Source organism: Vulpes vulpes, chromosome 12, assembly GCF_048418805.1.
Source record: "Vulpes vulpes isolate BD-2025 chromosome 12, VulVul3, whole genome shotgun sequence".
NCBI lineage: Eukaryota > Metazoa > Chordata > Mammalia > Carnivora > Canidae > Vulpes > Vulpes vulpes.
The window spans coordinates 122,360,199-122,375,051 of record NC_132791.1 but is presented as its reverse complement, the minus strand read 5'-3'; the positions used below and the strand labels follow the sequence as shown (position 1 = coordinate 122,375,051).

General features: G+C 38.8%; 1 protein-coding gene across 5 annotated transcripts in view; it reads right to left on the bottom strand.

The window, feature by feature from the left end:
• Window positions 1–12,831: 12,831 nt before the first annotated feature.
• Window positions 12,832–14,853, bottom strand: part of CRYAB (crystallin alpha B) — a 28,585-nt gene continuing 26,563 nt past the window's right edge. For all 5 annotated transcript variants that reach the window (XM_072729819.1, XM_072729821.1, XM_072729820.1 and 2 more), the window contains exons 3-4: window positions 14,458–14,580; window positions 12,832–13,179 (exon numbers count right to left, since the gene is read on the bottom strand). In XM_072729819.1, coding sequence (XP_072585920.1) covers window positions 12,976–13,179; window positions 14,458–14,580 — 327 coding nt within the window. In that variant the 3' untranslated portion in view covers window positions 12,832–12,975. The remainder of the gene's footprint in view (window positions 13,180–14,457; window positions 14,581–14,853) is intronic.

The following is a 14,853-nucleotide window of genomic DNA, read 5'->3' as shown; positions in this document are numbered from 1 at the left end:
ACTTCTGATTCCCCTCTCCTCCTAGCCCCTGACAACCACTGTTCTCCTTTCTGTCTCTATGAATTGGCCTATTCTAGAAACCTCCTATAAGGGGAATCATGTCGTATTTGTCCTTTTGTGTCTGGTTTATTTTGTTTAGCTTGTTTTCAAGGTTCATCCACATATATTCCTTTTAAGACTGAATAATATTCCATTATGTATTTACTACATTTTTCTATTCCATTCATCTGTTAATGGATACTTGGGTTGTTTTTGCCATTTGTCTATTGTGAGTAATTCTGCTATGAACATTGGTGTACAAGTATCTGTTTGACTCCCCACTTTCAATTATTTTGGAGGTATACCTAGAAGTGGAATTGTTAATCATATGGTCATTCTGTATTTAACAGTTTGGAAATGCCCAACAACTGTTTTCCACTGCATTTTTTTTTTATATTCTCGCTAGCAATGTACAAGGATTCTAACTTTTCCACATCCTTACTGACACTTATTTTGTTTTTTAGTTTTTGTTTTTATAATAACCATCCTAGTGGGTATAGAATGGTATCTGTTGTGGTTTAGATTGACACTTCCCTAATGGCTAGTGATCTTGAGCATCTTTTCATGTGCTGTTTAGCTATTTGTATATCTTTGGAGGGAAGTTTATTCAACTCCTTTGCCCATTCTTGAATAAAGTTGTTTGCCCTTTTGTTGTAGGAGTTCTTTATATATTCTGGATATTGATTTCTAGTCAGATACAGGATTCACAAATATTTTCTCCCATTCTGTGGATTGTACTTTCTTTCACTCCTTTAGCAATGCCCTTTGATGCACAGAAGTTTTCAATTTTGATGAAGTTCTGTTTATCTATTTTTTCTTTTGTTGCCTGAACTTTTGGTGTCATATCCAAGAAATTCTTGCCAAAGTCAACATTATGGATATTTTCCCATAGGTTTTCTTCTAAGATTCTACCATTTTCACCTTATAACTAAGTCTTTGAAAAAAGAAAAAAATGATTAAATCTTTGATCCTTTTTGAATTAACTCTTTAGATGGTATAAGGTAAGGGTCCAGCTTCATTCTTTTGCATGTGGAATGTCCAGTTTTTTCAGCATCATTTGTTGAAAAGACTGTACTTTCCTCCATTAAATGGACTTGGTATCTTTGTCAAAAAAAAAACATTTAACCATATGCATAATGGTTTATTTCTGGCCTCTGTATTCTATTCCACTGGTCTATATATCTGTTTTTGTGCTAACACCCCACTGTTTTTTATTACTGTAGTTTGAAATAAGTTTTGAAATTAGGAAATATGAGTCTTCCAAATATGTTCTTATTTTTATTTTTTTTAAATATTTCGTTTATTTATTTATAGAGACACAGAGAGAGAATGAGAGGCAGAGGGAGAAGCAGGCTCCATGCAGAGAGCCTGATGTGGGACTCAATCCAGAGTCTCCAGGATCACGCCCTGGGCTGCAGGCGGCGCTAAACCGCTGCGCCACTGGGGCTGCCCTGTTCTTTTTAGATATTATTTTGGCTATTCAGGGTCCCTTGAGATTTCATATGAATTTTAGGGTAAATTTTTCTATTTATGGAAAAGAGGTGTTAAAACTTTTAATAGGGATTCAAATAAATCTATAGATTGCTTTAGCTAGGTTGATATCTTGACAATATTAAGAATTCTAGTCCATGAACATGTGATGTCTTTCCATTTATTTGTCTTTAATTTATTTCAGCCATTTTTTGTTTTCAGTATATAAGCCTTTTGCCTCCTTAGTTAAGTTTATTCATAGTATTTTTGATGCTGTTATAAATAGATTTGTTTTCTTTTTTTTAAGACTTTATTTTATTTATTTATTCATGAGTGACACACAGAGAGAGGCAGAGAAGTAGACAGAGGGAGAAGCAGACTCCCTGTGGGGAGTCCAGTGCAGGACTCGATCACAGGACCCAGGATCACGATCTGAGCCAAAGGCAGACGCTCAACCACTGAGCCACTCAGGCACCCTTCGATTTGTTTTCTTAATTTCCTTTGGGGATTATTCATTGTTAGCATATAGAAATGTAGATGACTTTTGTATGTTGGCTTTGTATCCTGCAACTTTGGTGTATTTGTTTATTAGCTCTAGAGAGTTTTTTGGTGAAATCTTTAGGCTTACTACATGTAAGATCATGTCATCTATAAACAGATAATTTAATCCCTTCATTTCCAATTTGGAAGCTTTTCTTTTTCTTACCTAATTACTCTGGCTAGAGCTGCCAATAATAGTGGCAGAAGCTGCCACTTCTATTGAATAAAAGTGGTGAAAGTGAAAATTCTTGTTTTGTTCCTGATCTTAAAGGAAAACCTTTCAATTTTCACCACTGGGTATGATGTTAGCTGTGAGTTTTTCATATATGGTCTTTATTTTGTTGAGGTAATTTCCTGCTATTCCTTTTTAAAATTTATTTATTTATTTAATTTTTATTTATTTATGATAGTCACACAGAGAGAGAGAGAGGCAGAGACACAGGCAGAGGGAGAAGCAGGCTCCATGCACCGGGAGCCCGACGTGGGATTCGATCCCGGGTCTCCAGGATCGCGCCCTGGGCCAAAGGCAGGCACCAAACCGCTGCGCCACCCAGAGATCCCAATTTCCTGCTATTCCTAATTGAGTGTTTTTATTATGAATAGATATTGAATTCTAATATTCTTTCTGCATCATTTGAGATTAGCATTTTTCCCTCTTCATTCTGTTAATGTGATGTAATACATTGATTTTTATATGTTTAATCAACTTTGCATTTCAGGAATAAATCTCATTTGGTTGCAAGGTATCCTCTTAATATGCTGCTAAATTCGGTTTTCTAGTATTTTATTGATTTTTGCATCAATATTCATAAGGAGCATTGGTCTATAGTTTTCTTTTCTTGCAATGTCTTTGTCTGGTTTCAGTATTGGGGGAATACTGGCATCATAGAATGAGTTAAAAACTGGGTGATGGGGTGCCTGGGTGGCTCAGTTGGGGAAATATCTGCCTTCAACTCAGGTCATGGTCCCAGGGTCTTGGGATGGAGGCCCATCTGGCTCCCTGCTCAGCAGGGAGTCTGCTTCTCCCTCTCCCTCTGCCACTCCCCCTTGCTTGTACTCTCTGGCTCTCTCCCTGTCAAACAAGTAAATAAAATATTAAAAAAGAACAACAACTGGGTGATGGACATTAGGAGGGCACACGATATGATGAGCATTTGGTATTATAAAGACTGATGAATCATTGACCTCTACCTCTGAAACTAAGAATACATTATATGTCAATTAATTGAATTTTTTCATTTTTTTTGAATTTTTTAATTTTTTAAAGATTTTACTTATTTATGTGACACGAAGAGAGGCAGCAGGCAGAGGGAGAAGAAGAAGCAGGCTCCCTGCGTGCTGAGCAGGGAGCACAATGTGGGTCTCAATCCCAGGACCCTGGGATCATGACCAGAGAGACGCAGGCACTTAACCAACTGAGCTACCCAGGAGCACCCCTAATTGAATTTAAATTTTAAAAAATAAGAAAAAAAAAAGGAATGAGTTAAGAAATGTTTACTCCTGGGGCACCTGGCTCAGTCAAAAGAACATGTGACTCTTGATCTTGGGGTTGTGAGTTTGAGCTCCACGTAGGGTACAGAGATTACTAAAAAAAAAAAAAAAAAAAAAAAATTAAAAAGTAAAACTTAAAAGAAAGAAATGCTTCCTCCTCTTCAATTTTTTGGAAGAATCTGACAAGGATTGGATTTAATTATTTAAATGTTTGGCAGAATTCTGACCCAGGGCTTTTCTTTGTTGGGATGTTACTACTGATTCTATCTCCTTGTTAGCTACAGGACTATTCATATTTTCTACTTCTTCATGATTCCATTTTAGTAGATAATGTGTTTCTAGAAATGTATCATGCTCTTTCTCTCTCAAATAAATAGATAAATAAATAAAATCTTTAAAAGAAAAATAATCTCATATCAATAGTCTAAATTTATTTTGTAAGGAACCAGAAAAAAAGAGCAAACTTCACCCAAAGCTAGCAGGAAGAAGGAAATAAAAAAGATCAGAGCAGAGATAAATAAAATAGATAATAGAAGAACAATACAGAAAATCAATGAAACCAAAAGTTGATTCTGGTGAAAATATCAACAAAATTGACAAACCTTTAGCTAGACTGGCTAAGAAAACAGAAAACAGAAAAATCAAATTACTAAAATCAGAAAAAAGTACAGACATTGCTACAGATTTTAAAGAAATAAAAAGGATTATGAGAATACTATGAACAATTGTATGCCAGCAAATTGGAAAACATAGGCGCCCTCATTTTTCTTTCTCAATGTATGTGTTTACAGCTGTAAATGTCCCTTTTAGTACCACTTTCATTGCGTTCCTTGAGTTTTGATATGTTGTTTTTTCTTTTCCATTTATCTCAAGGTATTTTAAAGTTTCTTTTATAATTTATTCTTAATCCAATGATTGTTTAAGAATGTGTTGAGGGGGATCCCTGGGTGGCGCAGCGGTTTGGCGCCTGCCTTTGGCCCAGGGCACGATCCTGGAGACCCGGGATCGAGTCCCACATTGGGCTCCCGGTGCATGGAGCCTGCTTCTCCCTCTGCCTGTGTCTCGGCCTCTCTCTCTCTCTCTGTGACTATCATAAAAAAAAAAAAAAAAAAAAAAGAATGTGTTGAGGGCGCCTGGGTGGCTCATTTGGTTAAATGTCTGCGTTGGGCTCAAATCATGATTCCAGGGTCCAGAGATGGAGCCCCACATCCGGCCCCCTGCTCAACGGGGAGTCTGCTTCTCTGCTTCTCCCTCTGCTCCTCTCCTGCTCATGGGTGCTCTCCAGTGAGTGCACATGCATGTGCTTTCTCTCTCTCTCTCTCTAGATATATATATATATATCTTCCAGATAAGTAAATGAACAGTTTTTTTTTAAGATTTTATTTATTTATTTGAGAGAGAGAGAGAGAGAGAGAGAGAGGCAGAGACACAGGCAGAGGGAGAAGCAGGCTCCATGCAGGGAGCCTGACATGGGACTCGATCCCAGGACTCTAGGATCATGCCCTGGGCCGAAGGCAGGCTCTTAAACCACTGAGTCACCCAGGCTTCCCCTAAATGAATAATCTTTAAAAAAAAAAAAAAAATCTGGATGGCTTAGTAGTTGAGCATCTGCCTTTGGCTCAGGTTGTGATCCCGGGGTCTGGGATTGAGTCCCACATCAGGCTCCCCACAAGGAGCCTGCTTCTCTCCCTGCCTATGTCTCTGCCTCTCTCTCTGTGTCTCTTGAATAAATAGATAAAATCTTAAAAAAAAAAAAAAAGAATGTGTTGTTCAATTTGTGAATTTTCCATTTTTCCTTCTGTTATTAATTTCTGGTTTATTACATTACGATCAGAAAAAATACTTGATATGATTTCAATCTTTTAAAATTTATTAAGACTTAGGGCATCTGGGTGGCACAGTTGGTTAAGCATTTGATTCTTGGTTTTGGCTCAGGTCGTGACCTCCGAGTTGTGAGGTCAAGCCTCACGTAGGGTTCTGTACTCAGTGAAGAGTGTGTTTGAGATTCTGTCTCCCTTTCCCTCTGCCCCTCCCACTTATGCTCTCACTCTCTCTCTGTAAATAAATAAATAGATCTTCAAAGTAAAATTTATTAAGACATATGTGTGGCCTAATCTATGATTTTTCTTGCAGAATATTCCTTTTGCACTAAGAAAAAGGTATACCCCTTTGCTGTTAGTTGGAGTGTTCTGCTACTACTTTGTAAATTGTCTCTAACTCCCCTCTGCCAAACAAAGCTGCAGAGAACATCCTCATATATAGCTCTGAATTGCTGGGTGATGAAGTAATTGTGTATTTAATTTGGCTGTTGTTCTCAAGAATGGCTGTGCTGTCTACACACACCAGCAGTGGCTAAGGTTCCTATGTTGCCATATCTCTGCCAATACTTAGCATTAACCAACTTTCTAATTTTTGCCAAGCTGATAGGTGTGTAAAGCAGTGGCTCTCAACCAGAAGCAATTTTGTCCTTCAGGAGACAATTGGCAATGTCTAGAGACATTTTTGATTCTTACAACCTTGTATGTCTACTACATCTGGTGGGTAAGGACCAAGGGTCCTGTTCAACATCCTACAATGCACAAAATAGCCCCCACAACAAAGAATTATCTGGTCCAAAATATCACTAATACAATATGGAGAAAGCCTATTGTAAAATTATAGCTTGTTTATACTTTGATTTTCATTTCACTGACTACCAGTGATTTTCAGCATTTATTTGTATGCATATTGGCTTTTTGGTTCCCACTTCTATAAATTTCATATGTACAGTCATTGTTCATGTTTTTTTTTTCCATTGGAGCAGCTGTCATTTTCGGTTTGCAGGGGTTCTTTGTATATTCCAGCTACCAATGCTATTCATCTCTTACAAATTTTAGAGATTACATGTATATTCTCCCTTTCTGTCAACTTCTGTGGAGGGTTAAAGATGGCCACAAATTCTTTGATACTCTCTCACCAAAAGGTGGAAATCTATACCCCTTCCTTTCAAATATAGACACTCTGTAATTGCTTTGACCAAAAGATATGGCAAAAGTAATATTGCACAGGTTCCTAGGCCCAGGCAGCGTTCACCTCCTGTCTTGTGCAATACTCCTTACTGGAGCCCTGAAGTCCAACTACCTGATGGAAATACCCTATAAAGAAGCCCTGATACTACAAAGAGAGGGAGAGGGGCCCAGCTGAGCCCAGCCTTCCAACCATCTTCACTAAATCATCAAGAGTGAGAGTTAAGGCATCTTGAAGCCTGAAAGCCAAAAACTGATCCTAGTCAATGTCATGAGGAGCTCAAGAATTGCCCAGCTGAGCTCTGTGCTATAAATAGTAAAGTCTAATAACATGATTGTTAAGCTGCTACATTTTGGGATAGTTTGATTGCAGGAACCACCAGAACAATATTCTATAAGATTGTATCCTGTAAACTTGTGAACTCTTTTATTGGTTCTAATAGTTTGTCTACTGATTCTAATGGGGTTGTTTGGGTAGATGATTATATCATTTACAAATATTAGCCAATATGCCCATTCTCCTGAATTTTATTTTTATTCATCTAAATATTTTCATATTTATTTGTCCATATTGTTATTTTCCTTTTCTGCTTAAAAGCAACTCTATGATTGCTATGTGTTAGTAATAAAAAAATGGCATCACATATGAATTTACTGTTCTCTTATTAAGAAGTCTGTCGTGCATTTACTCTTTAACCTACCATTTTCCTGAAACTGTACTTATGAAAGTGAAAGTTTAGGGACGCTGAGGTGGCTCACTGGTTGAGTGTCTGCCTTCAGCTCGGATCGTGATCCCGGAGTCCTGGGATCAAGTCTCGCATCAGGCTCTCTACATGGAGCCAGCTTCTACCTCTGCCTGTGTCTCTGCCTCTCTCTGTGTGTGTCTCTCATGAATAAATAAATAAAATCTTAAAAAAGAAAAAAAAAGAAAGTGAAAGTTTGCTCAGTCTACTGGATGCTTCAGCTCATAGGTAATTTGACTTTCATATTCTGCATTTGATAATCCACCTGACTACTCACTTCTTTCTCCCCTTGGTTTCTGTGATGACATGCCAAATAGGTTTTCCTCCCATCTCTCCGAGACACTATGTCTCTTTTATGAGCTTATCTTTCTCTGCCAATCCCTTAAGTTTGCCTTTCCAATGATTCTGTTGTTGACCATCCCCTCAACTTCTTTTGGCTAACACTTGATGGTGTTAATCACTCCCAGAACTGCAGCTCTCACTTATGTGCTTCCATATTCTAAATCTATACTTCCATATTAGATGTGTCACCAGAGCTCTGAATATACATAACCAACTACTTATTGAGTTTCTCCATTTGAATTCTTCAAGAGCCACAAACTCAATGTACCTACAACTGTATTCATAATCTTCTGTCTCAAACTTTTTCTCTCCTAAGGTATTCATATCTAAGTGAATTCTATAGCTCTCTTTTATGTATCTTAACCACTCTTTCTTATTTTTAAAAGATTTTATTTATTCATATGAGAGAGAGAGAGAGAGAGGCAGAGACATAGGCAGAGGGAGAAGCAGGTCCCATGCTGGGAACCCAAGGAGGGACTCGATCCTGGGTCTTCAGGATCACGCCCTTGGCCGAAGGTGGTGTTAAACCGCTGAGCCACCCAGGCTGCCCTATTTTTAATATTTTATCATAAGTTTACACAGTTGTCAAAAACAGAAACCAAGGAATTATTTTGGCTCTTCCTTTTTCATCCCCGTTCAAGCACTCAGGCCTTATACATTCTACCTCCATATTATGTCTTGTTTGAGTCCCCCATTCGTACATCTCTAGTGACTTTTTTAAAAAGACGTTATTAATTCAAGAAGAAAGCACACAGAGTGTGGTGGGGGACAGGAGCAGAGGGAGAGGGAGAAGCAGGCTCCCCACTGAGCAGGGGGTCCGATGATACCAGGGCTCAATCCCAGGACTCTGGGATCATGACCTGAGCCAAAGGCAGACACAACCAACTGAGCTACTCAGGCACCCCTATTGTTTTTTCCTTCTTCCAGTTTTCCATTATTTCTCACCCAGTCTGTAAAAAGCTTTCTATCTTGATGAAGTTCCAATAGTTCATTTTTGCTTTTGTTTCTCTTGGCTTTAGAGATGTATTTAGCAAGACGTTGCTGTGGCTGAGGCTGAAGAGGTTGCTGCCTATGTTCTCTAGGATTTTGATGGATTCCTGCCTCATAATTAGGTCTTTCATCCATTTTGAATGAATTTTTGTGTATGGTATAAGAAAATGGTCCAGTTTTCATTCTTCTCCACGTGGCTTTCCAATTTTCCCAACACCACTTTTTGAAGAGATTGTCTTTTTCCAATGGATATTCTTCCTGCTTTGTCCAAGATTAGTTGACCGTAGGGTAAGGGTCCATTTCTGGGTTTTCTATTCTGTTCCACTGATCTATGTGTCTGTTTTTGTGCCAGTACCATACTGTCTTGATGATTACAGCTTTGTAATACAGCTTGAAGTCCAGAATTGTGACGTCTCCTGCTTTGGTTTTCTTCTTCAACATTCCTTTGACTATTTGGAGGTCTTTTTTGATTCCATATAAATTCTAGGATTGTTTTTTCCAGCTCTTTGAAAACTGCTGGTAGTAGTTTGATAGGGATTGCGTTAAATGTGGGTACCATAGACATTTTAACAATATTTATTCTTCCAATCTGTGTGTGTGGAATGTTTTCCATTTCTTTGTGTCTTCCTGAATTCCTTTCATAAGTATTCTAAAGTTTTCAGACTACATATTTTTTATCTATTTGTTTAGGTTTATTCATAGGTATCTTATGGTTTTTGGTTCAATTGTAAATGGGACTGATTCCTTGATTTCTCTTTCTACTGCTTCATTGTTAGTATATAGAAATACAATAGACTTCTGTGCATTGATTTTATAATCTGTGACTTTGCTGAATGCCTATATCAGTTCTAGCAATATTTTGGTGGAGTCTTTGAGTTTTCTACATAGAGTATCATGTCATCTATGAAGAGTGAAAGTTTGACTTCTTCCTTGCCAGTTTGGACGCCTTTTATTTCTTTTTTGTTGTCTGATTGCTGAGCCTGGGATTTTCAGTACTATGTTGAACAACAGTAGTGAGAGTGGATATCCCTGACATGTTCCTGACCTTAGAGAAAAAGCTCTCTGTTTTTCCCCATTGAGGATGATATTCACTATGGGCCTTTCTTAGAATTATTCTATTAAAAAAAAATGATAGTTTAAAAAAATTAAAGCACTTAGCACAGTGCCTACCACACAGTAATATTAGCTCAATAAATGCTAGCTAATATTAAAAAAACAAAATAAGTGATAGTTAGAATTGCCAACCAACTCGTGGCATAATTCAGATATAGAATTATGGATGAGCTAATTATAAAGCTGAAAAAAGTTCTTAAATATACTGGACTACGAAAGTTCTACACTAATGACAATGAACAGCCATAGCAAAAGATGTGACCTGGAAATGAATAACAATAAAGATGTAGTCTAACTTGAGTTCAGTAAAAATACACCAAAAAGTGAGCCTGCACATTCAAACAAATTATGTCAAAAACATAAATATCAAAATCTAATAGTCAAAGTATGATTTAAGACCAACTCATTAGGATTATGTCTGCTTGAGAAATCTGGTAATTCACTAAAATGATTAAAGTTGACATATGATTTCCAGAACATTCTTCAGATTTTTACACTATTTAATTCAGCTTCTGTCAGTTAAGATTTTTTTGTATTCCGATAACATAAAGCCATTGTCAAAATAGATTAAACAAAAACAAGACATGAGACATTCTGAAGTAAGGAAGGCCTAGAGTTGGCCAATTTAGCAATTCAGTGATCCATCAAGGACCTAGAGTCCTACCATCCTTCTTGCTCAGCCATCCTTGGCATATCATGGATGGTCCCTCAAGGTTTCAAGATGGCTATAGCAATCTGAGTGTCACATCCTCATGCTCCAACATTAGGAGGAAGAAAAAAAGCTCTCCCACCTTTCTCCTCTCTCTCTCTCTCTCTCTCTTGATGGATCTTATTTATTTATTTATTCATGAAAGACACATACACACAGAGAGACAGAGACACAGGCAGAGGGAGAAGCAGGCTCCATGCAGGGAGCCCAACGTGGGTCTCAATCCTAGGACTCCACGATCACGCCGTGGGCCAAAGGCAGGTGCTAAACTGCTGAACCACCCAGGGATCCCCTTTTGATGGATCTTTTTTAAAAACTAAAACCCAGGGTGCCTAGATGGCTCAGTCAATTAAGCATCCAACTCTTGATTTTGGCTCAAGTCATTACTTCAGGGTCATGATCTCAGAGTTGTGAGATGGAGCCCTGCATCGGGGCTCCACTCTCAGCAGGGTGTCTGCTTGAGATTCTCTTTCTCCATCTGTCTGTCCCTCCCCCCACTCTGCACTCCAGCACAAGCTCTCTCTCTCTCTCTCTCTCTCTCTCTCTCTCTCTCTCCAATAAATCTTAAATAATAATAATAATAACTAATAACCTTTTCTGGAAGCATCTTCAGCAAACTTGCCCCTGTCTCAATAGCTACAATTGGATCATGGCCCTTTCAAGACTAATCATTACAGAGGGAAGGGAATTTCCATGATTAGTTTGGGCTAATCAAGATAGATCACCTGTGCCTGGAGCTTGGTTCACTTTCCTGAAGCACATGGCTAGAATATGGTGATACCTAAATCAATCTATGGAGCTGTTAGCAAGATGAAGGTGGTAAATAGGTTGGTTAGGCAACCACCTGTATCTGTTACACAGCCACAAAAATTAGCTGCTAATTTTAGAGAAATCTGACTTCTGGCTAGATCACAGCATTTGTGGCTGTTAGAAAGTTGTGTTGTAGGAGAAAATATTTTGAACCTGTATAGATTTGCAATTTATATTGTCCTAGCTCCACACTCCTACAGCACGAAAAATTTTGGCAACTGTTTCAGGCAGAATATTTGATTTTTTTTTTTTAAGTAGGCTCCATGCCCACCGTGGAGCCCAACATGGGGTTCCAACTCACAACCCTGAGATTAAGACCTGAGCTGAGGTCAAGAATCACATGCTTAACCAAATGAGCCGCCCAAGTGTCCCTCATGTAGAATATTTTAAAAGCGTAGCCAATCCCCAATCTGTAGGCTTTGTGAAGGCAAGAATCTCACTTTACTTTGTGGTTAGTCCTTGAAATCAGAAATTAGGTAGAAGTTACTACAGAAAAATAGTAGTATCTGTGAACAAATATGCCAGATAACCTATACCAGAGCTATTTTTCACTAGTTGAGTCAGAAGTTTTGTCTGAACCCACAAGTGGGATGGGGGTGTTTTTGTAGAGTAATACGTCTTTGTTTAAGCTGAATAATAGAATTACTTATTGATCAATTAATAATTCTGAAACTTAATTTTTTAGCAGGAGGGTTATTGGATGCTTCTCGTCTTCGTTGTTTTTTCTTTTTTTTAAATATATATATTTTAAAGATTTTATTTATTTATTCATGAGAGACAGAGAGAGGCAGAGACATAGGCAGAAGCAGGCTCCATACAGGGAGCCCGACGTGGGACTGGATCCCAGGTCTCCAGGATCACACCCTAGGCTGAAGGCAGGTGCCAAACCGCTGAGCCACCCAGGGATCCCTTTTTAAAAATATTTTAATTTACTTTTTTATTAAGCTATATATACAATGTGGGGGTCAAACTCATGGGCCCAAGATTAAGAATTGCATGCTCTTCCAACTGAGCCAGCCAGGCACCCCTTCCCAGTCTTAGATCCAAGATATTTGATAAATAATTTGGAGATTACAAATGAAAGGCTTGTTTGGTGATAGTGACTCAAATCCTATTCATTTCTCTTGCGAATTAGCTGAAGGCATTGCTTATCAGTAGGAAAATATCACTTTTGGCATACCACCTCCTGCCTGGCAACAGGATTAACTGCAGAGACTCACTAAGGTCTTTTATGCATATTTATCCAGAGATCTTTCAGATTTGTTGTTGAAAATGAGTGCCAAAATCAGAGGAGGAGAGAGAGGAACTGATATTCCTTGAACTCTGACAAGGGCTTTACCTACATTTCCTCCTGAATTTACTCTTTACAAGTGTACAAATCAGCTCCACGTGTTACAAATGTAATACCTAAGGACTAGAAAGGTTGACTTGCTAAATTTATACTATTAGTAAGTAGTAGAGACAGCCATTCTGACTTAATATCCCCAGAGTCCCCTAAATCATAATGTGGTGATTAAATGGATCTGCTGTATTTTCACATTTATTTTTTAAAAATACAGAATATTCAAACACAAGACAGTTATCTGTTGCTGAATAGTATTTTATTAGCTTAATAATTTGGGCCTGCCCTTAGCATTAATAAGCTTCAGCACTAATCACAAGATTTTCATTCACTGGTGGGGAAATTTTCTTGTTTTAAAAAATGCAGTTAGAGAATGGGCATCTATTTCTTGGGGGCTGCAGTGACTGCAGGCTTCTCTTCACGGGTGATGGGAATGGTGCGCTCAGGGCCTGAGGCCTGCTTCCTTGGTCCATTCACAGTGAGGACCCCATCAGATGACAGGGATGAAGTAATGGCAAGAGGATCCACATCGGCTGGGATCCTGTATTTCCTGTGGAACTCCCGGGAGATGAAACCATGTTCATCCTAATCCAAGAGAAAGAAGAAAGAGAGAGATAAGAACAGGAAATGGCACCACTTGCTGAGAACTCAGACATTCTCCTTCCCCTGACATGTGACCATACACCACTGCAACAAGAGAAAACCAAATGACTGTTCTGTTTGGGGTTAAAATAAAGTTGCCTAAGTGGTCACTCCCACCAATGAGAGTCTGAGAAATCTGAAACAGTGAAAACTACACAGCTCTTCCAAACTGAAGCATAGATATCTTTAGGAGTATTTCCCAAAGGTTTATATCAGTGTTGGGCCTACTGAAATATCATTCAGCACTGAAGATCTGAGTCCCTAAGGAAGTCCAGAAATTATCCTGACTCTTCAGGAATGTCCCAGAATGTCCCAGAATGTCCCAGACCAACAGGACCACTGCTAAAACAATGACAACAATAAAACTTCATCCAGGGAGACTATGACCCAAACTTAAATCACATAAACAAAGCTGAAACAGACCAAGGACCTCAAACTATACTGTTTGATGCACAAGTATATGGGTTCTCAATAATCGGTAAGAAGCAGACTCTTTTAAAAACCCTCCCAGAAATTAATGAGAAGCTATTTCATTCTCTAGAATTCTGCTAAAAACTACCTGACCCCAACCTTTATACAGCTCAATCTCAAGCATTTATGTAGACAGGCTATCAATGAACTGATTTCCACATGGGCTTCAGGGTTCTAGCTGCTGAATGCAGCTCTGAAACTTAGACAAACCCAAGTAGTTCAGCATTTTAGATGAGCTAAAGATGAGAGCATTCTGGAACATCTAAAAGAAAGGCTCAAAGTCAAAGGTCTTCAGGATACACGCAATTCATTTAATTACGTAAAGTAACCTGGTGTCCGACAAGCACTATTCCTAAATCAGTGGTCCTCAACTTTGAATGTTTATTAGAATTACCTAGGGAGCTTTTAGAAATGCTGATGCCTGGGGCCCACTTCTAAAACAATTTGATTTAATTGGTCTGGGATATGTCTAAGCACTGAGATTTTTCTTTTCCATTCCCCTAATGATTCTAAGGTGGCCAAATACCACTGGCTTAAATGGGAAATAAACATCCCATATATCCCACCTAAGGCAATCATATCAAAACAAACAATAAGATCTCTTCTCTGGCCCAAACAAAAATAGGTCTGTCCGGGTCCCAGACCCTCATGGCTTAAGACTGGACAGTTGCCAGGCTCAGAGGCTGACGGTTGAGTCTGGCATGTAGCACACAGTGGATGAATGAGCAGAAGAGAAAACACACTACATACCTGGCGCTCTTCATGTTTGCCATGCACCTCAATCACATCTCCCAACACCTTGACCTTGAGCTCCTCTGGGGAGAAGTGCTTCACATCCAGGTTGACAGAGAATCTGTCCTTCTCCAGACGCATCTAGAAATAGCAAGAGAGGAGAGGGTAGGAGAAAAGATGGTAGGAATGTGGATTGCATCAGTGCAGTCTCTTCGTTCTGCAGACTCGCTTTCTCTCCAGGTAGTTCATCCTTCTGTTTTTGGGTAAAAATCCCTTTTTGAATAAACATGGCTCTCTGGTTCAGGGGAGCCACTGGAGTGGTACCCAAGGCATGCCTCACAGTCATCAGACCCAAATTTCATGTACAGGGACAGGAAGAAAGACAGACTACCCAGGGGAGCAATCACAAGGATG